The 23,340-nt window shown below is 46.2% G+C and overlaps 1 protein-coding gene across 1 annotated transcript in view; it reads right to left on the minus strand.

Annotated features, from left to right (window-relative positions):
* The window catches only part of GNAS (GNAS complex locus), a 135,957-nt gene extending 119,757 nt beyond the window's left edge, over positions 1–16,200 (minus strand). The window contains exon 1 of the mRNA XM_048321550.1: positions 15,942–16,200. Within this exon, the coding sequence (XP_048177507.1) occupies positions 15,942–16,185 (244 nt within the window). The 5' untranslated portion in view covers positions 16,186–16,200. The remainder of the gene's footprint in view (positions 1–15,941) is intronic.
* Between the last annotated feature and the right edge of the window lie 7,140 nt (positions 16,201–23,340).

The raw sequence follows: 23,340 nt of genomic DNA on the forward strand, positions 1-23,340 counted from the left end.
GTGTCAGGCCATGGACTACTTTGTTCTCCATGGGTTATGGTAATGTTTCAGCTCTTTCTGAACTAGTGGAATTAGCTCCTCCAATTTTTTCCTGCTCCAATGTCAAACAAGCTGGAGGGAAAACCAGTCTTTTTTGAGTAAAGTTGTAACTTGCCAGTCTGAGAAAACTCTGTTCAAAAGTTCTGCCAATGCAACGCATTTGATAACATCCCTTTTTTTATTATAAGACTTCTGTATTTTGTTCTTTCTCAATTTTGAGTGGTATGCTCAATGTTTGTCATTGCAGGAGTTACATGGTTTCCTTGAAAAAAAATATATTGAGGGTGAACTAAGACTTTTAACTTTGATTAATACTGACTGCTTAACAGAGAGTAAAGGGAGCAGTGACAATAGAAAAGACTTTTCACAATGTTTTTTAATATTTCTGCAGTACTGTATTTGTTTATCATTTTACAACAGTGCTCTATGTCCTTAACAGTTTAATATTTAAAAAATCCCTTGACAGTGTTTTAGAAAAAGCCTGACTTTAAATTTCAGGAAATATAAATATGGAAAAGGAGGTATGCTGGACACCCAAGATATATGGACTGTTTTGCCAAAGATTAGGGACAACTACAGCATCAGTCTTATAAAAATATATTTATGTAAAGAGTACTGCTTACATGTCAAAAACCAAGTGTAAAAAGGCAGGGATAAAGTTAATAAAGGGAAAGCAATCAAAGAAAGACGCCCTAAAACCCACATTTGTCAAGAAAAGATAAGAAAACAAAGAATAGAGCACAAAGTAACTCAGCACTTTATCTGCAAATGAACGAATCCTTTCTGCTGCAGTGTTCTGTGGTAGTGAAGAGTTATGCTTAAAAAACCAAGTAATAACAAACAGTGTACGTCCAACTTTAACAGTTCTTAGTTGTGACATGATACTGATCTCTGTGTTTACAGCTGGAAACCAGAGCAGCACATTCTACCCTTGAGTTCTGACTTGCTGAAGCCCTCAAGCCAGACCAAGGGGCCTTGGGATGGCAGCAGCCAGACAGCCGAGCTGCCGTAAGTTTCTCAGTTGGGCTAAGTTTATGCTAAATTAACACTAAGTAACGCTGTGATAAGTGGTTTTATGTTGAATTAAATTTTGTATTTCATCCTTTGTCAAAGACCACTGGTTTTTGATTGTTTGATTTTGACATATTTGCCAGTAAACTTTAGTGTGATTTTCACCTCTTGAATCTATCTGGTGGGGATTTCTCCTTTGTGCTAAGAGAGAGTAATAGAACCTCGAGCTAAACCCCTGGATCTGAAGATCCAAGGCTTAAGAGGTGCCACCACTGCCAACTGCCCACCTCTTAATTTGTGCCACTTATGGTGCTGAGCACCTCTGGCCCAGTGCCAAGCTGCCGTTAGGGGCTGGGGTTATGCTCGAGAGAGCCAAAGAGCCTGGAGCTCCAGGAACACTGGGGCTGGAAAAGGCATGCCAAGGCCATCCTGGCAGAGCCCCAACACTGCTGCTCCTCCATCTTTCTAAGCTGGAAATGCCATGGTACTGGGTCTGGATTAAGAGCTAGGGCTAGGGTTAAGGTTACGCTTAGGGTTAGGGTTGAGAGAGCCAAAGAGCCCAGAGCTCCAGCAGCACTGGGGCTGGATAAGGCCTGCCAAGACGATCGCAGCAAGGCCCCAGCATTGCTGCTCCTACAGCTTTCTGATGGGACCAGTTACCCACCAGGACATCTCCATTTGGCAGAGCTGGAAATCTTTCAATCTCATCTCTTTTCCTGCCGACCCAGCAATAGCTGGAATCTTCTGTTAACAGCCAGCAGAGTAATTTGCTGAGCTTCAGATTTAGCATTTTACCACGATATATGAAAACCTCACACATCTGCAAAGTTCAAACCTTCTAGGAACAATTCCAATAAGATGCTTCATGTTTCCTGCTCCATGCAAACATAGGGGGGAAAAAAATCTCATCTATAATTGACCTTGACAGATATCAAGAGCATTTGGCACCTATTAAAACTCCTTTAAGATGAAACCCTCTAAGCTATAATAAGAAACATAAATCTGAACTTTACACCACACTTTGTTCACTGGAAACACTACCATGGTAGGTTCAGTCACTTATTTTCTTAAAGTACATCCAGAGCTAACTTTTTAAACATTTACTGAGCAGATAGGACCTTCTATTTTATCTTACACATCTGCTTTTTCAGGCAGACTATTAAAATCAGCTTGGAAATCTGCACAGCCTTGTGATTGTTCTTCTGACTGGTCCACATATATGAACAGGGAACAGTTGGAGAAATGCAAAAATCTACTTAATTGACTTTTCTACTGAGAATTATCCCTACTTACAACTTGAAAGACCATTAGAACCTCTATCTGACCACATCTAGGAAGCAGAGACAAAGCCTGGAACTATCAACAGTGAGCAGCTCGTTCTTGGTTGACACAAGGCCTGCTGTCATCAGAGCCACAACCCACTGAAGTGTCAACAAACAAGTCCTTAATCAAAGGACAGGAAAAGAAAAAATACTGGAGGTTTTAGAGGTCCAGGGACACTACTCCCACTTGAGAAATAGGAAGGTCTAGCTTGGAAATAGAGCCAAGCCAGCCAAACCAAAGTGTTTGACTGTCCCTTGAGTTAATCCAAGGAAAAGCTCTCTTCCCCCAACACTGTCCTCACTGCTATGATCAGCTCCTGAGTGTGAGGGTCCCTCCCAGAACTCACCGTGCTGAGACAAACTGTTTTGCATAAGCACCTGGGTCAGATGTGACATAATCTCTTTCTGGAGGAAATTTTGGGAAGCACTGGAAAATTGCTGCTTCCCAAGTCACAGAAGCAAGATTTTCCCTATGCATAGTAGGATGCAGGTGGAGGATAAAATTTAAAAAATAGAATAGGAATCTCTTCTGATAATGTAGCATGGACAAATTCCTAATTGCCAAGGCATGCACTCTTGTGACATCTTCACAGGAGAACTCAACTGAACCAAACTGCCCCCACAGATGTAACAAATTCATGCCCTCTCAGCCCTGTTCCCATGGGGAGCTGGCAGGGATCTCCCTCACCCTGCAGGCACAGCTTTAGCTCTTTCGCTGTACAAAAATCCCACTTTCTCTCCTCAAATACAAAAGCTCCAACAGCATCTCACGGGCCTCCAGCGTGAAAGGATGAGCCACTTCCGTGCTCCAACACAAACTGTGCTCGATCCCGAGTGCACAAACACAAAGGGCTGTTCTTGCTCACAGCCAGGGTTTGCCCAGTGCCTTTTGCTGTCCCTTTTGCACCTTATCCAGTGCCAGGCTGTTCATGGAATGTGGCATGTGAGCCACGACTGGGGCCATCGCTGCCCACCCTCAAAAGCACAGAGGGTGCAACGCTCCAGGGCAAGGCCTAAAGGTGGTTCAGGGCCTTTCACTTGATGAAACTGTAAGAAAATTGAAACAGTCCTTTGGCATAAAAAAAATCCTGCCTAGCACAGGGAATGATTGAGAGTGCTGGTGGCTCAGGACAGAACCAGGAGGGACAATGAGTAACAAGAAGAACATGGGACTGAACTACAAACTCTCCATCTCAGAAGCAATTACAGATCCTAGAAATAGCACAGTTTAAATTTACGAGTTTGCTACTGGCCATGGTAATGATATTAGTTGAATAATCAACAAACATATTAGGATTTCTCTGGAATAAATTCAACTATTTAGAAACTGATATTCTGAAAAGTATCTGTGATCCTAAGGCTTGTACTATGTCCTAGTGGATGTTTCACGATTTCCTGCACTTTCCACGTTTGTCTGTGACAAAGAAGAACTCAAGCAAATGCTCCTGAGAGTCCACTCATGTCCTGCTAGAGCAGCCACCACCAAGGATCTCGTGAGTCCACATCACATTTTGTTTATGCAAGAATCCTCTACACCCCTCCATGGAAGTTTCAAGTGATTGGAAGCAAGTTGTTCACATTAAAATTGCAATCTCAAATGATTATTTTAAAATGACAGAAAATTAACCAGTCTGAGGTGAAGCTTTACAAGTATCTCTGGAGGCAGAGAACTGGGCTTTTTGCTCTTGATGCAAAGAAATATTCCAGTGTTTCAAAATACATTTGCCATAGTTGAACCCTTACATCAATAAGGTAGCCTGCATGAAAATACTGTTCTTTGAGAAAAATATACCAGATAATATTCAGATTTTCCATGTCATTCTAAAGACACAACTGCAACATGCAAGCACAATACACTTGCAAACTCGTTTTGACTGTACAAATAATTTTAAAAAAAAATTGTTTCTGGAAGCCCAGCAAAAGCTGGGCTTGAAATCTCTCTGTGGAATTACATTTTTGTTCAAACAACACGACATAGTTTGGAAGCCACGGAAAATATCTATTAAGACAGTTGCTAATTTAGAGAAAAAATGACCCCATCTGGAACAGCATCTGTAGCGCTGTTCATTGCACCACAAGAAAAATATTATTGTACTGCAGTGTGTGAAGCCTTGTAACAAAGATGACGCCAGGTCAAAAGAATCTAACTTAGAAAGAGAAGTTGAGGTTAAGGTCTTGCTTTTACTGTAAAAGCTTGAGTCCAAAAGGAAGTTTAACACTAAGGAAGAAGTGGAAAATAGATGAGCTGAACTGACAGCTAATATTTTTTTCCCCACCTTAATAAAGGTTTCCAGCTCCAAGAAGATGTCTTCCAATAATATTAATTAAGATAAGTAAATTAGGGAGCATTTTTTTGAATGTAAAGAAATTTAAGCATAGCAAGAGCGTTATAGAGCAGATTGCTCAAGTAACAAATAAATTAAGAGATCCCTAAGAGAAGCAACAGGAATTACATCCCTGAGTTGGAAACTTTGGTGCCTTAAACAATGGAGAGGGTAAGTCAGGTATTTATTGACAGCTCAAAGTCAGGGTGAGTAAAGGGGTACCAAAACTACCAAAGTGTATAACAGAAGGGGTTTTACATCAGGGGCTTGCCCATGCAGCAGCACTGAGTCTGAGCAATCCCCTCCTCAACTGCAGCATCATTTGCCACACAGATCTATCAAAAACTCATCTTCTCAAGAAACCCCAGTTGAACATTGTCCATGCAATAGCAGCAGGGTAGTGCCACAGTGCCATAGAGATGTCCTGGGTTGCCCAAGGAGATTCCTGCAGCTTCCCCACCACTCCCTGGCCCTTGGCTAACTCTGTCTGCTGGCACTGCAGTGAGGGCCATTTCCCTCATTCTCCATCCCAGTTTCACATTAGATTACTCCAGCAGTCTTCCTAAGAAACAGGTGATCTGTACTGGGTGGGATCAGTGGGAAATGAAGATAGTAAGCATTCTAATACCATGCCAGGCCTGCTGCTGAGTAATCCAGATTTCAGACGAACAAAATAGCAAGCAGTTATATGGGACTACAAACATCTGTTTTCAAGAGGTGTCCAGATCATTAGCAGCTAATTCAACATCTCTGTTACATTCCCTGCCATATGCTGGGGGGATAATCTCAGCAAGCAACAGGGATTTTCATCTCAAATCCTAACAAATCTGCTCTACAAGGCTTCATAGTTTTTCTTATGTCACTTATCAGATAATACCTCTAAGCTGCTCCTCTCTGTTCTTTTTATGCTTTGTATATGTTCCATCTCAGCACCCAACAGCTCCTGCAACCTGCCCAGTAAAAACTGACAATTTCTCCATGCCATCCTGGAAGAAAATCCCCTCCCTAGTCAAGGGTGAATATAAAATTTCTCTCTTGGATAAACTCACACTTGGGCTGTCCCCCTCACCCTAATGTCCCATCCTCCAGATGAATGATGGCAGTGAATTTGAAACAATCCTGAATGAACCATGGCAGACCAAGCTCAGGGTGATGAGGATTTGGTGGTCCTGCCTCCTGCCAGTCCCCAAAGTGATGAGAAGCTCCTGCAATCCCAGAGTTTCCACCAAAGCCATGAGCGGTGCTGCTGCTGGCAAGGAGGGACGTGCGGACAGGATATTTTTATCTCCTCTTCATTCCCATCCCTGTCAATCCAAAACAAACTTGAACTAGTGGGAAAGATGGTTCATGATGAGAAAAGGATTCCCTGGCTCGCTCTGTGTGTCACCACTGGATACACGGATCCGTGCCACTGCGGTGGCACAGCTGCATCAGCCCTGCCTTCCCAGCTTTCAGTAACCTTCCCAGACAAAAATAGCAAACCTACTGCTTGATTTTTAGCAGCTGAAAAGCAGCACTAAACCACGTAAGTATTATGTAAAATGATCTTTTTCTAAGTATATGTTTATTGTGCACAGAAGAAGTGGATTTAATTACAAACAACTGGAAGGTTTTAACAGGCTAGATTGCCCCCTACTCCCTTTCTAAAAACTAAGGTTTGGCAGCAGCTTTTGGGTTTCATTGCAAGTCTTCTAAGTATTTCCTTGGAAAGACTTTACACTTGGTCCCAGGCAAGAAGTCAAAATCAACATTTAAAAAGCATGCCCTGCATAATTTCCAGGATTCAGCAGCATTAAGGTATACTTATGGAGCCCAGGAGGAGAACTGCTTTTTGTGCTTTTTGACTTAGTGCATAAAGCTGGTCTTCAGACAAGGAAGTTTATATTCCAAATAATATTTTTAACTACATGTGGTCAAGTACATAACCTATCAGGCCTTTCCTCAGCCCCCTCCCAAAATAATCCTGAACACTAAATACCTTTGCAGTATTTAGATTTTGCTTAGACCTCTACTAGAAACAATGGATTCTCAAACCTTCTAAAGAAGAATAATTCAACGGCAAACAAAGTTTCAAATAACATTTTCTTAAATTCCTTTGTACCATAAAACTCCCATTTGCGCTTGACAGTGATATTCAGGCTACATTGGCTGGTTCTGCACTGAAGTGGGTTACACCCAGTTTCAAGGTGTGTCCCTGTGCCTTGCCCAGGGCATGGAGTGTCCAGGTGGGATGGCAGCACACAGGTGACTCACTGTTCCCACTGGCTCTGAGGGGACAGCGGACACTGCCCTTGCTCACCTGAATAATCCCATTGGAATCACAAGGATATATACATGTTTAAGAACTATCCACTCAAATTTCATGTTTATTTTTGTTTGGGGAAAACAGACGAGAAGCATTTTCCTTGTGAATATCTGAAGTGCGGTTAAAAACAAATACATACTCTTCTGAAACATGAGCAAGTGAAGTCCTGCATCACTCACCACCTAAAACCACAAAATGCTACAGATGAGGCTGAACTTCACAGAAGCTGAGAGAAATGAGAGCACAGATAGTGTTAAGGGATCAGGGGAGAAAATATCTTTCCACTTTTAAAGTCTAAAAGGAATTTGTTCCATGCTTTTCATCAGCAGAGACAAATCAGTTCTATCAAATGGTGAATTTCCTGTGTGGAGGTAAGGCAGGGAAAGCATCAAGACAGTATTTCATGGAGCATTTTTCTTCCAAGCAGACAGTTTTAACTGGTATTTATAAAAAACCCAAAACTTCTGAATGCAGATTTTTAGCTCACAATACCGTGCCCTTCTCCTCAGTGTCTACATTTCCTCCCCTTGTTAAGTCCCAGTCCCACAAATCCCTCCGTGCTCCTGAAAACCTCCCGGCTAACCAGTGATCCTGAGATTTCAGCATGAAAAGCGACCAGGAAAAATGCAAACCCAAACAAATACAGCCCACAAACTAAAAACTGTGTTCGGTGGGGGGTGGGGTAGGGAAGAGGAAGAGGTTGTGGTGTACATGCAATGAGGATGACACAGAGAAAGAGAAGGTCAAACCCTAAAAAGTGCCTTTTTTTCTCTCATTTCCGCAGCAGCATCTCCCCATCAGAGCTGTCCAAGCCCTGTGTGCCCCAGGGACCAGAGCACCCACATTCTGTGAGAGCCTGGGGACAGAGAAGCTGCTGGTTTCCACTCCAGGCTCTCTGTTCTCCAGGGCATGTGGACTCAGATGTGTTTGTCACCTCCACCAAGAAGCCAGCACAGCTCATCATCTCCAACAAAGTGACTGTCAGGATTTCCCAGTTGTTTGTGTCCCATTCAAACTGCCATAAGCAAAACTGAAGAGTCAGAAAGGACTAAAGCCTGGAGAATCCCTTCCACCAGCCTTTGGTCCCTGCAGGGGCTGGCACACAACACACATTCATCAGCAGCAAGCCCATGATCCAAATTGTTCCAGTGTATCAATGAAATCTAAAATCTCTGCAATGTGACAGGAACAATTTACAGTTAAGGCTCAGGTTTCTGGCTGCCCAAGGGAGCAGCACACACCTCACAAGCTCCTCTGCAAGGTAGCCTCAGCAGTCAAACAGCACAAGGGCAAGATATGACTGATTTCAAAGTCAAAGGAATGCTCTCAAAATGCAAGTATTACATTATAAAAGCAACTTATTTGGGTTTAAGTCTCCTGTAACATAATGCAGAGGAAGCGCAGCTGTGACAGTGGCCAGGGATGGAGATGTGGGATCACAGCACTGCTCAGGACAGTGCAGGGCAGGAGGATCCAGCAACAGCTCTGAAAGCTCTTTGGTATGTCTGAAATTACGCTTTAAAAAGAAAGCCTCTGCCATAAAAGTCACATAAAAACACTTTGAGTTACACTGTCAGAAGTCCACTTTACACATAAATCACCTTTGTTCCCAGGGGGAAGCTGCAGGTGACGTTTCCAGGAGCAACTCCCACAGTTCGTTCCCACTGGCACTGAAAAATGCCATCCCCACACAGGGCTCACACAGGATGGGCGAGGGCTTGGGCTCTCCCTTCATTTGTTTTTCCACTGAATCCAATGTACTTCCTTGAGGCCAAAGCCATGAAGCTGCTGTAGCATTACTATGCACAAACCAACCCGTGTGAAGCTGTGCTGGGGTAGAAATATGTGGATTTGGATTCTGAAAATAGTGCTGAATCCGCTGCCAGCCCAGTGCCAAGCTCAGCCTCATGGGATGGATGTGTGCTGGGGTGGGAGGCACCAGGTTTGGTTAGTTGGTGTGTTGTCTATGATTCTGTATGCAAACTCCCCTTGCAAGAGTATTTAATTGTGCTTAGGATGGGGAAAAGGGGGAGGAATGGTCCTTCAGTGGGAGGACCCCCCCAACTTTGCCTCCAATTTGTAATCAGAATGTAATGGCTTTCCCAGGAATTGTGTGGAAAATTGTAGCCACTGTGTAGCCATTTCCAGGAAATGTGGCTAAACAGAGCAAGACTGTAGATCGTAAAACTGCATCTTATTCCCCGCTAGGGACCAACCCATTCTCCTCAGCATCCCCTTCCTCCACTTGGCAAAATAAAAATATCAACTTTCTGACATCTGTGTGACACCTGCTGCCTCCCCACATTCCTCAATGCAGAGAATATCCATCGACTTTTCTGTCCTCTTAGTGACATACAGATCTTTTAAAATGCTGCCCAGACACAGACACTGTGAGTTTTCTTTGCAGAGGGAACACATTAGAGGAAGTAAAGAAAACTTTGGCTGAGCTATTTATAAAGCTTGCATGGCTTGGTTCTCAAATGCTTCACTGAGCAGAGGAGCAATAAGAATAAGTCGTGGAGTTCAACTTCTCAAGACACATTCCTCAGGTCTGAATATCTAAACCATCATGGATTTACATGCCTGGTAACTGGCCTTTCTCATGAAAAGTATCTGCGTTGTCCTCACACCAGGGAATTGCCAAGCTCTTTTCCTGACATTCTTAAATTGTGGCAATTCGAACGAAATTCAATGAAATCATGCATATTTGTGAATACGGACACTCCCAAATTTAAGGGAGCCAGGGAAGAACTGCATGTAATTAACTGCACTCCTCAAGGCTTTTCCTCTAGGGAAGCCCTTGCACAGGAGACAGCTCAATTTAAGATGTCCCAGTGGAGAATGGTGGCAGCATTTGCGCAGAAGCAAGCAAGACATTTTGCCTGCTCTGGAAGCAGATGGTGCTGACCAAGCAACAGGATCACAAGCTGAAAAAAGTCAAGTCAAAAAGAGAGCACTGTTGGGGTGGAGTTTTAGCTTTAAAACGTCTTGGATAACTCTGAAAATTAGATCCATGGCTACAGATGAATGCAGCCTTGCTAGAGTGATGGATGATGATCTTTATGCCACCAGGCATTTAATGAGTGAAAAAAACAGATTACCACTACACAGAGATGGCATCTCTGCTGGGGAAAGGGAGAAACTGTGTACATTTATGCTGCTGTGTGACTGCACAGGCATGGTTGGTCCTGGGGATCAGGGGATCCTACAGACTCCTCACCCCCTTCCCAAAAAAAAATCCATGCTTACACATGCACAGAGCATCCCCTCAGCATTAGCTACAACTATGAAAGGAATTCGTTTGCAGTTCAGATCCCTCTAGAGAACATCCACCTTGCCTCACACAGCATTGCCATCCATTAGCAGCCCTCCATCCTCACACACTCAGAGCGGTGCAGCTCCAGCTTTTTAGACACCTTCCATTGCCAGACCCTGTTTGAAGCAGCTCAAACCTTGCCAAACTTCAAATACCCTGGCTGAAGCTCTCCACACCATGTGTCTGCCTGAGACTAAGGATCCTTTTGTTTATGTGGAGGAGAGTCACTATCAGGAGCTCTCAAGGAAAAACCCAAACGAAAACAAAACCAACCAAAACAGAACAAAACAGAGCAGGAAATGAGAAGTAGCTTGCTTCTCTCCTTCCTATGAAATTTAAAATGAGAGCAGGAGAGAAAAGACTTTACTAAGTGATCTAAAGCATAGAGGTGCCACTGCCGAGGACACTAAGTTGTTCTGAGGTTCAGCAGACAATCCCAAATCACATCACAGGTGCAGCCAGCATTGCTTGCACGCTGGGTAAATCTTCCTTAAAGTTTGCAAAACTTTCCAGGTATTTTTGTTTGGGGTGACCATATTCCAATCCAGAAGATCTCCATTTACCAGCTGAACAGGCATCACATTTTGGATACAGCAGTGGGAACTGAGTAGGACTCCTCTTGCAGAGGCTCCCTACTGCAAAGGAAGGCCCATAATTAGCATTCCACCTCCTTGCTGTCCACAGCAGGATTGTCATGTCTGCACTGGGAAGTACTGGGCAGATGGAAACCACAGAGATTCCCATTCCAAGTGTTCTTGTAGTATCTGGTAATTACTGGGGGCCCTATTGGAAAATATTGTAATTCCTTCACCACTAAAGACCGTCCATTTTGGAGAAGTGCACACTGCTGCCTCTCCAGCAATTATCACAGTGTGCAGGCAGCTACAAGATACACACATCACAGGCATCCCTATCACAGGCATCCCCTAGGACTTTTTTTTGGTCCTATTCCTGCTTTTCTTGAAGGGGAAATTTAATCCCAACTTGGTATAACATATTTAATGTCAAAAATCTTGTTCTTGAGAATTAGGAAGCACCAGGATAAGATTCCTTCTACATTTTTAGTCTATTTTGTCCTGTACATCTATTACATTACCTTCTGATAAGAATAACAGGTTTTTCAGCAGGTTGTGTGCCCTCTCCTGCAGCTCACAACACACGGGGCACAAGAAACAAACTGGTTGCAAGTGAATGAAAATATTGTCAACAAGATGGAATTTTGTCAAGTGCTTGAGCACATGCCTGTCTTTATAATTGGGTGTCTTCCTCTCCCCACCCCATCCTGAGAGAAGCAGTGCCAGGATCACCACCTCCCTGTGAGCTAGCAAGATAGGGAATCACCACAAGAGAAGGAATATTTTGTGGGATTTGCCATTACATGCTGCCCTGGAGAACCAGGCCAGCTTCAGTCTGCTACAGAGCTGCCCTGACCAGCAGAGCAGCATGCAGCTTCCATCAGGGATAACCAGCTGTGCTTCTCGCTCCTGGGCTGCACTTCAGAGCACCTAAAGCTCACTTTGCAAAAGCACTGAGTGTTCACAACAATGAGGTCCATGTTCTAAATACAGAAAATGTTTACTTAAAAAAAAAAACAACAAAAAAAAGTTGAGTACTATGGATTAAAATTAGTGTTTGGCAAAGACAGGGCATATAAAATCAGTGGTATCTTCAGACAATTTCAACTTTACAGTCTTTGGTGGCATTTCCCCTTCCAGCATCCACAAAAGGAGGAGGATACCACCTCATTTCACAGCAGTGCCATGCACTGACATTTGCAAACCATTCAGTCCCTGCAGTGATCAGTGCTGCAGCATGAAGAGTTCAACAGTTCTTTATTCAGTACAGGGTATGGACGGAGTGTCGCAAATAGGGCACAGGGTGACACATTGTATGAGGAGGACAAGAATATTGAATAGCTGCTCATTCACTGCACAACATCCATCTTGTGCCCTGAATGAAGCACCAGCCCTGTGGAAAAAAATACAATGTAAACCATACAAGGCAGTCTTTAATTATATGGCAGGCAGGGGGCTCACCATGCAGCACACACAGACAGGGTGACTGTGGTCAGTCTTCATGCTGGTATTCCCCAGCTTTTTAAAGTGTGTTTTTCTTCTGTATAATATACTTCCTCATAAAAACTTCCCATTTGCATATCTTATATTCATATTTGCACCATCATGAATATTTTGCTTAAAACCGTTTTTACTTAAGCACTGATGTAGGGAAGATTCAGAATGGCCATTATTTTATATGTTGTAGTTTAATATAAAAATCTAGGGTGGCAAGTGCATATATCTCTATTGGTATATTGATAGCCACAGCTCCTTTTCAAGATGGGAATAAGCTACAAGTACTTTTTACATAGGCAAGAGTTCAGCCTGAGAGAGTGAAAAAGCGAAGTACACAGAGATTGGCAAAGCACTGAGAGGGGACCAGCCCAAGTACACTCTCTTATAGCGAGCCAGATTCATTCTCTAAAGTCTTTAAAAGAAAAAAAAAAAAAAGAAAAAGATAGAGGAAAACCCACATTACTGCCACCAGTAAGAAAGCACACACATAATAGAATTGTTTTATGACAAAGTGTAAAATCTTTTCCCCCATAACCACACTTTCACTTTTAGAGCCAGGATTGTTCTCAAACAAAAAAACAACCCCCATGCAGTGAAAAATCACCTCCTATTCCCAGTAGTATCCCTCACACTATGCTGCCAACATAACAGTGATTGTAATCTTGAAGTTGTGACTTGTACAGTTCACTAAACAAAATCCAGTGAGATTACACCTGGTTGAGCATTTCACAAAAACAAAGTAAAAAAACTCTACTCTATGGCAAGTACAAAGTCATATTATCGTCCCAAAACAGAATAGATGCAAGATCTTTGCTCTACTGTGATTAAGAGAAGTTCCAGGGCTTGGGAATTTACCTTATACAACTGTGGTGATGAAAAAGGACTGAAAATTTATTAAAGAAACCTAAATCAATTAATGGCATAAAGCTGTCCACTGAGTAACTACACTGCACACCCCTGAACACCCAGATAAAATTATTAACTTCTCCTTCCAAAAAAGGGAACTACAATGTGGGAAGATAAGTACCAGTTGTGCTGAAGAGCATAACCTGAGTGGTACTCTGAGTAACAGACTTGTATGTTACACACACACTACAACACAAAAACACACAGCACAGTGACTTTGTGCACTCCCTGTGTCCTGTACAGCTGACCATAGGAAGGAACACTCCACATTCCCAGCACAGCCCTTGGAAGTGCATGAGCTACTGCAGCCATATGTTACAAATAGTTTAGCCTTAGGGACAGGGCAGACCTGAAGCAACAGAGCAGTTTTCATTTAAATCTGTTACTCTCAAAGAAAGAGCTGGCACCCCGGTGTCCTTCACTGTCCATGTCAGCAATGCACTCCTACACGTCAGCCTAAAAAGTTGGGAACACAAATGAGAAACTCTAAGTATCTACTGCAGCTTTTGCCATTGAGCTTCAGCCCAAGTGAGGAGACACTCCTGGCTCTGCACTTTTTCCCCACCCTAACTCCATTCCTTAGAGGAAGACTCAGCTGCAGCTTTAAATCTCAGCTGGATGTTCCTGCCCCCTCATTAAGCATCACTGTCCTGCTCTGTGTGTGCAATCCCTAAGCATCTGTGCAGTCTCAGCACAGACACACTCAGCTGTGGCAGCAATACCTGCTGATGCACATGAAAGATCACCAAATGTACCCCAAACTTCATACTCCAGCTTAGAGGCAGAAAATTCTCAAAGCAACAGTGAGAGCGGGATGCAGGGGAGAAGCAGCAAGGGAAGGAAGCTAACTAGAAAACTGACAGTCCCCATGCAAGGAGCAGGGAAATGGGTCTGTTAGGCATCCCAAGATTTCCAAGAGGGCCAAAAAGTGACTTCCTGCTATTCAAGTCCAGGCTGAAATATAATAAACGACTGCCAGCATAACACTGACTCATATCCATCAGATTTATAAATCAGTACTTCGACAAAGAAAGCTCTCTCTGTTGGCTTCACCATAGACAACTCCAAACCACTCAGATGTGTTGTTTAACCCACTCACTGTTCAATGTCATAGCAGCAAAACCCAGCTCTTTATTAAAAACCAGGCAACTGAAATATCGCCACAGAAGCCTGTATAAGATAGCTTTTATGACTTAAAGGCTTGCAGATTAACATCAAAACTAGCCCTGCTGTTGGATTTTTTTCTGAGTTATTTAATTTACAAAGAGAGAAAAGTTCTCACGGCTCCTCCTTCATACACTTATTCATGACAGAACAAACTGGAAATACATTAAAACCAAACACCAGATGATAATATCCCTACAGGTATTGTGTGCTTGGAAGGAATGCACGTTGGGTAGAGATGTGATTCCTGACCAACAGTCACAGCACACAAGCTTTATTCTTCCCACAAGTGTAGCTCAACCCCCTTCCCACGAGAAGGAGGGACACCTTTATGAACAGACTTGCATCAGTATAGCTGCAACCACATCAAAAGAAGCTCTGCTTCTGGAATAGAAACTTTTACCACCAAGATGCAGAAAACTAGGTCCAGTATTGTTTTCTAAAGCTCCTTACAATTCAACTCCTCTGTTACAGGCTGCATATACACACCAAAAAGATGAAAGCCAAATTTTGCTGTTTATGTCCTGCGGAACCACGCACGCTCTGAGGGTGAGAAGCGCTTAAGTTATTTGTGAACATTTGAAAATATTCTCTATTATTCCAAGATGTTCAGGGTAACCTGTATTCCACCTGCATTGCACTGGGGGAAGAAGGAGTAGAAACATTTCCAGCCTCCTTCGACTTACCTGAAGGCCAATACATGACTTTCTACATCTGTTTGGGTTGGGGTCGTGTACCACACAAGGTCAGACATCACACAATTGGATAAATAAATTGCCTTTCCATAAGGCACCCCTCGGGAAGGCACTGCCGGTGCTGTCACCGTGCAGGAGCATCCCCGCCCGTGAGCCCTGCGCAGCCCAGGGCAGGGACGAGCTGCCATGCAGGGAACAAGGGCTGGTGCACGGGGCAGCGCTGGATGGAACCGCGCAGCCCGAGAGGCTGCATCTCCCCGCTGTGCATTCGGGGAGGCGGAGCAGACAACGGCAAATCACTCCCGCACACAGAAAACTCGGGCTGGCTCCTTACGGGAGAGCCGCCCCCGCTCAGCCACCGCTGCTGCTGCCGCGGTCCCGCTGCGTGGCTCTGTGTGAGCAGCCAGCGTGGGGACAGGCGGCCGCGGCTCCGTTCTGGCGCCGAGCATCACCTTCACGGGGGTGCGGAGGCTGCTCCTTCCCTCGGGCCGGCCACCGGCTCCTACCGTACACAGCGGCACCTGCGGCCACGGACCCCCCCACAGCCCCGGTACCCCCGGTACCCCCGCAAATCCCGGCCGCGTTCCCCCCGCGCTGCCGCAGCCCCGCCGAGCCCCCGGCCCCGGAGCCCCCGCCCGGCGCCGCCGCCACGTGCGCGCCCGCCCCGCCCCGGAGCCCCCGCGGCCGCCGCCCCCTCCGCCCGCTCGGGCACCGGCAGCGGCCTCGGGCCCCGCACCTGCCGGGCAGGGCTGAACCGAACCGCGCCGGGCTGCGCCGCCCCGCTCACCCAGCAGCAGCAGTCGGTGCGTCTGCTTGTACTCGCGCTTCTCCGCCTTCAGGGTCTTGTCGATGCTCTTGCTCCGCTTCTTGTCCGCCCGCTCCTTGGCCACCAGGTCCTGCCGCAGCCGGTGCCGCACCTGCGGGTCCCCGTGCTCCGCCGGCGCGGGGGTGTCCGGCTCGCCGCGGCTGCCGTAGGGCGCGGAGGGGTGCGCGGCGGCCAGGCGGGAGCGCAGGCTGTAGCACAGCCCCATCGTGCCGGAGCCGCCCGCCCTACGGCGCCGCGGGCATCGCTCTCCGCCGGGGCGGGCAGGGCGAGGCGGCGGCGCCCGGCGGCCTCTTAAAGCGGCCCCGCTCGGCCGGGCGCGGAGCGCGGGTCCCGTCCCGTCCCGCCCTCCCGGCCGGTCCCGCGCCGCGGCCGGCGGGAGCGGCCGCACGTGATGCGGACATGTTTACCGTATTCTCTGGAAAGCGGCCCCCGCCGCAGCCGCCGGCCCTGCGGGGGAGCGGCCGCCGCGCCCCCCGCCTGCCCCCCCCGAGGAGCGGGGGTCGCGTCCCGCAGCGCCCGGGGCCGGCGGGGACCTGCGGGCTGTCTGCGGACCCCCCTCCCGCCCCGCGGGGAGAGCTGGGGGTCAGCGCTTCCCATTCCCCGCACCCCAAACCGCCGGAGCCAGCGCTGGCCTGACGTTTCACCCCGGCTTTTGCCAGGTCGGGACCTGAGCCGACATCCCATCGTGAGGATGCTGCGGCGGCGGGGAGAGCGCTGGTCCACAGAGAGCTGTGTCCAGCTTGGACACTGCGCCTGAGCTCTTCAACACAACACCTGAGCCTACTGGAAAGAAGGACATGGCACCAACACCTGTGCCATTTTCATGCCCCGTTTTTAATTCACTTCCTGCCACGCACATATTTGTCAGTGACTTCTTGTTATTTTCTACCAATGCCGTCATCCAGTGGAGAAGTTACTGATGAACTTCCTCTGGAGGCACCACATTTGCCTTCTGACAACAAACTTCACATTCACCTCCTCAGTCCTCTCAGTTTACCTGGCCTGGGGTGATGATGCCGGTTGGGGCCATGCCCCCTTCCCTGGCAGCACGGTCCATGCACAGCACTGCCAGCTTTGTCATGCTGTATTTTCTACTCATCTCCGGCCAGCTCTGAGCATTCACTTATGAGATGACTAATGGTCTCTGGGGCCTGGCCACACATCCTGCACTCTGGAGTTGAAGCTTTCCAACCAGCTCTCTGTGCTGTAGCCTGTCCTCTGCAAATAGCCCGTGTCGTTCTCACTGAAATCTCCGTTTCTCCTCTCAGTGCTTGCTCACAAGTTAGGTGTCTTCTTGATGCAAATTTCTCTTTCAAAATCTCCTGGAATTGTTACAGCAATTGGTAAGTGTAAGAATGAAATCACTACACGGCAGGGAAGTTCAGTTTGCACATCACTGTTAGCCCAAGGTTCAGCAGCAGTTGCTGCCTGTTGCAGCAATTAATCCACCTCACATCAGGCTCGAGATGCCCACATGACTCATTCTGTCTCCACTGTTGTAATGCCTTTTCCTCTGGGACCCAGAGTTCGTTCTTTTGATGAACACACCCCTGAGATTGTAGTATAACAAGAAAATGTAAAGGTCAGCCTAGAACATTATTAATAGTTTTCTTTCTCTTCCTGTGCTTTTTGGAGAGACACTGAGATGAGATGCATCTTATACTTGCAGACAGGACAGTTCTTTGAAACAGGCTGGTTTGTGGGGATCTCTCCATGTGCCACCTGCAAAAAGGAAAGGGAACTCTCCTGAGGACTGTGAATAAAACAAACAAACCCAAAAACTAAAATGACAAACTAGTAGGAACATTCAGCCTATAAGTTTGTTCTCCTGACTCGGGGTAGGCAGGTAGAGTTTTCCTGTTGGTGCAATTCACAGCAAGACAAGTTTAAGGTCAGCCTGTCTTGGTTTGGTTACTCTGAAAACTTTCAGTGCAGGTGACAAGTTCTGCAAAGCACACCAAGCCTTTCTTGGCTGTAATGTCCATCCTCTGAAATGGAAATCTGAGAATGAAGTAGGATTCCAAAGTGGAAGACAGGCTTTCCCTCATCCTATTATTCCAAACCCCTAGAATAACTCATAAAACTTACAAATTACTTGTTTCAGGAAATCAGAAATCTCATATCCTGCTGTAGCCCTGGCTATGGCCCTGCCCGTGGTTACAGCATAGACGTAGTTACTTGAATTCCAGCTGTTAACAATGCCAGGCACAGTTCATCATTTCCCTGCTTACACCAGTTTCAGCTAGTGGCCAAAAGTGACAGCAAGGGTAAAGTCACATGTTTCACCTGGGTAAGACTGCATGACACAGACTGACAGCTTTTTGAAATCAGCAGTTTCAAAGATAGAAGAGGAAATTACCTTCAAGATCTGCCTCTTCCTGACAGGAGGGAGGAAGGGAATAGACAGTTGTCCTTCCCTGAGCACTGGGCTGCAGATCTCTCTGCATATTTATTCTGCTGTTTCTACCATGAAACTGGGGTGGGAAAGGGGAGAGGTTAAAAAGCAGAGGGTCATTTGGGAATGCAGAAAATATTAAGGAAGAAAAGAAAAGAGGCAGCAACTGTGAGACTTCAACATTAAAAGAAGACACATGGACACAAGCAAAAATAGTTGGATCAACACTAGGAAATTTGACAACAAGAGAAATGTAGATGAGTAAAATTTGCATTTATTTGTACCTTGGGAAGGAATATAATTGACTGAACTCAAACTCCCACCCCTTTTAGTGATCCATATGTACAAGCCTCATTTCTTGGTGCAAAGCAGCATGTGTCAGCCCTGCTGCTGGCACTGCCCTCCCACAGGCAGCCGCTCTCCAGGGCCTCAGTTTGCACTCAGCTTTTCCAGTGTAGGTGGCTGTAGCCTGGCACGGTGGTTAAAGACATCTGAGTAAAGGCTTAGCTCTTGAAACTGCTGTGCACTGTCTGGCTGGAGCAACAAAGGGTGCTGAGCACTCCTGAAAATAAATCCTGCCACCCAGTTACAAAACAAGGCTTTATGGGCATAAGGAGAGAAATCTACATTTGTGGGATTTGTTCAGTGTTTATATGACTAAACACCCACTGCAGACTGTGAGAGTTTTCCATTCATTTTAGCTGAAGCAGGTTCTATCTGGTCTTTGCTTTTGGTTCTTTCCTTCACTTAACTCCTATTTTGCTGTCATTTCTCTGTTTCCTACATTGTAGTTTGGATCTAAAATGGTGACTAAGTGCCTAATTTCAATCATGGATTCCTAAATCCTTGTTTAAGTATAAATCCAAACTGTTAATTTTTTGTCTTCTTTCTGAAGAAATCTGAAAATCAAGAGCTCCTGATACCTATAACACAAAGCCACTGTCACTGGCCTCGTCACATCTCTTAATCTAAAAGGTGGCTCATCTGTAAAGTAAACATTGTGATGCACAGATAAGGCACGATAGGTAGAATTAGCTCCATTTGAAATGTATTTCAGATATAAAATGACAAGAGGTATTGGTGCTTCTAGCCATGGCAAAGTGTCTGGAGACATGGTCAACAAACAGTGTTGCTGTTCCTGCACAGCAGCTTTCAGCTTCCACCTGGGCTCATGGGGCGTGGGCTGAGCAAAGCCACCTCCATCTAGGATATCCAAGTCCATTCCATGTATGAAAAAGGCAAAGTCTTTATTTGGAGAGACTGGAGCATGTAGATACAGCTGGGGGAGGGGACGATGTCCTGGTCTAAATGTCAGTTCTGACTGACACCCTTCCAGTCCATGTTGGTTCCCATCAGCCACAGGGATAAGTCCTGGACTCCAGGAGCAAAGCTCTGCACTTCACTGTGTGTGGTGTGTAGCTGAATAGATAAACATCTGACTTATTCATATCCTGATTAACTTTATGCAGAGGTGAGTTATCCCACGGTGATTTCCATGAGATCTTTCATCCCCATATCCAGCATTTGTCCTCTCTCTGGTCCTGACAATGCAGTGAGGGATAGAAGATCAGGCACAGAACCAGCCAGTATCACCATCCAAGCTCCAAAGTACAAACTTTTCAGTCTCAAATACAATAAAACTTGCTACCTTTCCCCTTGGCTATCGTAATGGTTGGTTTTCCCCTGATTATCTCGGTTTGTGGCTTCATGCCCAAGTTTTCTTTTAGGGATATCAAAATATTTTCACTTTCCCTCACCCCCCCCCCCCCCCCGACCATGTGTGAAGTTCTCTAGAGCGGCCTTCTCTGTCCTACAGCTGCCGCCTGAAAACGTATTTATGGCTTCAGGTGGAAAAGAGTAAATCCCATTGTCAAATCCCCTCCATTCAGACATTACTTAACCAGATGACTGAGCCAATTCCACTGATTTTGCTGGGCTTTACACACAAATCTGGCATTAACTTGGCATAGAAGAGGCGCCCTGAGCTGGGCTAGAAAGCCACTGGGATTGCACTTGTGAAAACAGCAAAGCAATATTTTGATAAAGCAGTTTATTCGCATTTCTTAACTGCTTTCCCTACAGCCTGCAGATACTTCCTGCTTCCCCTCTGTCCCTCTCCAGCAGATAAAGGGACACATTTGTTGTTGAGATCATTGTGGCACCCTCAGCAAGCCGAGGTTGTCATGGGACTCCCTGCACAAACAGAGCAGGTTTTCAAGGATAATACACAACATAAATGAGCAGTCTTGTTCTGTCAACAAAGTCCGTGTGTTTATAAGGACCCTCGAACGTGTTTTTAAAAATACTTGGGCGGGTATTTTTAGCTGTGAGAGCCTGTGCAGCCTCCCCTAACACACCGATACTGTTCTGGGCGCCGCTCTCCCCCTCGCCCAGGTATCCGCAGCCATCCGACGGCGGAACTCCCACCCGGGGATGTTTCTGCAGGAGCAGAGCCCTGAACAGAGCACGGCCCCGTGTTGTTCAGGCTGCACTGACATCTGTTGGCTCTTATCAACCCGGGTAGGAAAAAACAAGCCCGTGTGGTTTCACGCATTGAGATAGCGCCTGCGGCAGGAACGAGAGCCGGGGCGAGTGATGCTGCAATAACAGCGCTCGCATCGGGGCGATAAAGGACTCACAGACAGCCCCGGCCAGCAGCAAGGGCGAGCACTTAGAAAACTCGGTTGGCAATGACCGTGTTCCCTGTGAAACATGCAATTCCTTCAGCGATCGTCCTTCCAATGCCGCGGCTGTCCTCGTATCCTAAAGGAGCACGAGTCGCCTTTCTGAAGGAGAAGGTTGAAGCCAGCCTGTGTTGCTTCACAGCAAGCGCGTTCCTCAGTCCATGTGACTAATTAAAGCAGTAGGACACGAACACTCATCTCTGAATCAGTGTCTGAAGACATCACACAACCTTTTGGAAAAAGCAAGTAAGATCTGAGCAAAGCGTTTCAGCTGAAGCAGCAAACTCTTACTCAGATGTACAGTTTGGATAACATAACTGCATGTTTAGTGTAATAAGCAGAGAACAACTGTATGTCCTGGAGTTCAGCCAGCATCCTGCTTTGGTTAAAAGCTCCGTGCTGCAAACCCTGTATCGTATGTCAGTGCTCTTATTCACGGAATTAACACAAGGCTGAACTGAAGTGGGTAACAGGGCTACACGCTGCTCTGTCAGCCTTAGCGATGGAGCAATTACAGACCTCTGGTTTGAGTGACTAAAACCTGAAGTGTGGCAAGTCCCAGGCCTGACTCTGCAGCCCAAGGGGGTTTCTGAGAAACACTCTGCAAACAAGGACCCAGCTGATTTGGGCACTGATGGTCCCACAGCACTTTGTGAGCAAGAGAAAGGGCAAACAAGTAGCAGGGAGGTATTGTGGGCATGGAAGGATGTCATGTGGAAGAGGACTTTTAGAATAGCATGGAGGTCTGGAGGCTTGAGAGAAATGGAGACTACCATCAATTTTCTCTTTGAGTGGAAACGATCCCAGAAATCCTTGTCCCTGCTATTCCTCACAAATACTTGTTATATGATTGGGTCAACAGCATTTAATTTTGGCTACAATGTATAATCTCATTTTTTAATGTCAAATTTGCCCTTTGATTTTAAAAGACAGCTTGTGCTGTTCAGGTTCTGAAATAATTTAAAACAGAATTAGCTGATTTTACAGCTTTATAAATCTGTCCTGGTTGGCTCCAGTGTAAGTAGGTTGTTAAATTCTACCAGTAGAGATTTCATAATTTCTCTGAGCGCTGCAGTTTAATATTTGCCATTGAAGCACTGGGTCAGGCTGACTTTGCCTGCTAGTCTTCACTGTTCTCATGCATCTTTAAAGGAGAAAATGTCAGAGAAACAAGGGATCTACTTTACTTGGTGAAAAAAGCACAGAACACGAAAGCACCGCTGGCTGCACAGGACAGGGGACATGGGGAAGGCTGGTGTCCCCACTTCCAGCAAGCCCTGGAGCAGCCTGGCAGCTCTGCCACTGAACCTCTGTGCCAACACACTCCAGAGCCAAGGGAGAGTCGGAGCTGCCAGGACCACGGAGGCTGAGCAAACCCAGGCTCTCAGGAAGGTACTGCAGTGACGTTCCCACAAGAGCTGGGAAGCAGCAGCCCTGCAGAGCAGTTGGAGCTCCCACTTACACCTTCTCTGTGTATTTTTTCGTGTTGCCTGACACCTGCTTGTCATTAGGACTGCAGGAAATAGAGGCATCGATGCACTGTAGCTGCAGTTGTGGTCATAATTATGTGATATGATTATTTGTGCACTGCTTCCAGGGCAAGATACCATCAAGTGACTGGGAAGAGAACAGGGGAAATGCTCCCAGAGCACAGCAGCTGCATCTGCTCTGTGTCACACACTGTCACTCGACCCCAGCTGTGGGGATGGTGTCAGAGCTTCCCCAGACACAGGCTCCTGATAAGTCAATCACAGCAGTGAAGTAGCAGGTTGTGGCCTATTCCCTGCTTGCAGTAGTGCAATTTACACCCTCAGTTAATGAACTCTGAAACTACAGTGGAGAGTTTCCTCAGGGGCAGTTACATGTGCACACGGAGAGATTTTTAATGTTGTCCTCTGCCACATCACTGTGAGATGAGCTCAGCTGGCAGCAGGAGATGCCCCACGGCCGGGAAGCCCATCCTTCCCCTGCACGAAGCTGTGGCTGGTGCCGAGAGCTGGAGTCCTCTAGATGTCACCAGTGCCACGGGCTGGCTGTGCCTGGTCCTGCAGTACCACGTCCCTCAAAGTGTCCACCAAGAGCAAAGGCAGAGCTGCTGCTTTGAGATGGCCAGCTTCAGTGCCGTCTGTAAGCTGCTAATGAGGCCCCAGTGTATTAACACCAGCCTCATTAAAATTTAAAAAAAGAACAAAACTCCTTCATTTCTTTCTCACCGTTTTGGCTGTTCTTTCGCTCCATGCTTTCTCACATCTGCTGTCTCATCAGTCCAGGGGTCTGCCTG

Source organism: Corvus hawaiiensis, chromosome 17 (genome assembly GCF_020740725.1).
Source record: "Corvus hawaiiensis isolate bCorHaw1 chromosome 17, bCorHaw1.pri.cur, whole genome shotgun sequence".
NCBI lineage: Eukaryota > Metazoa > Chordata > Aves > Passeriformes > Corvidae > Corvus > Corvus hawaiiensis.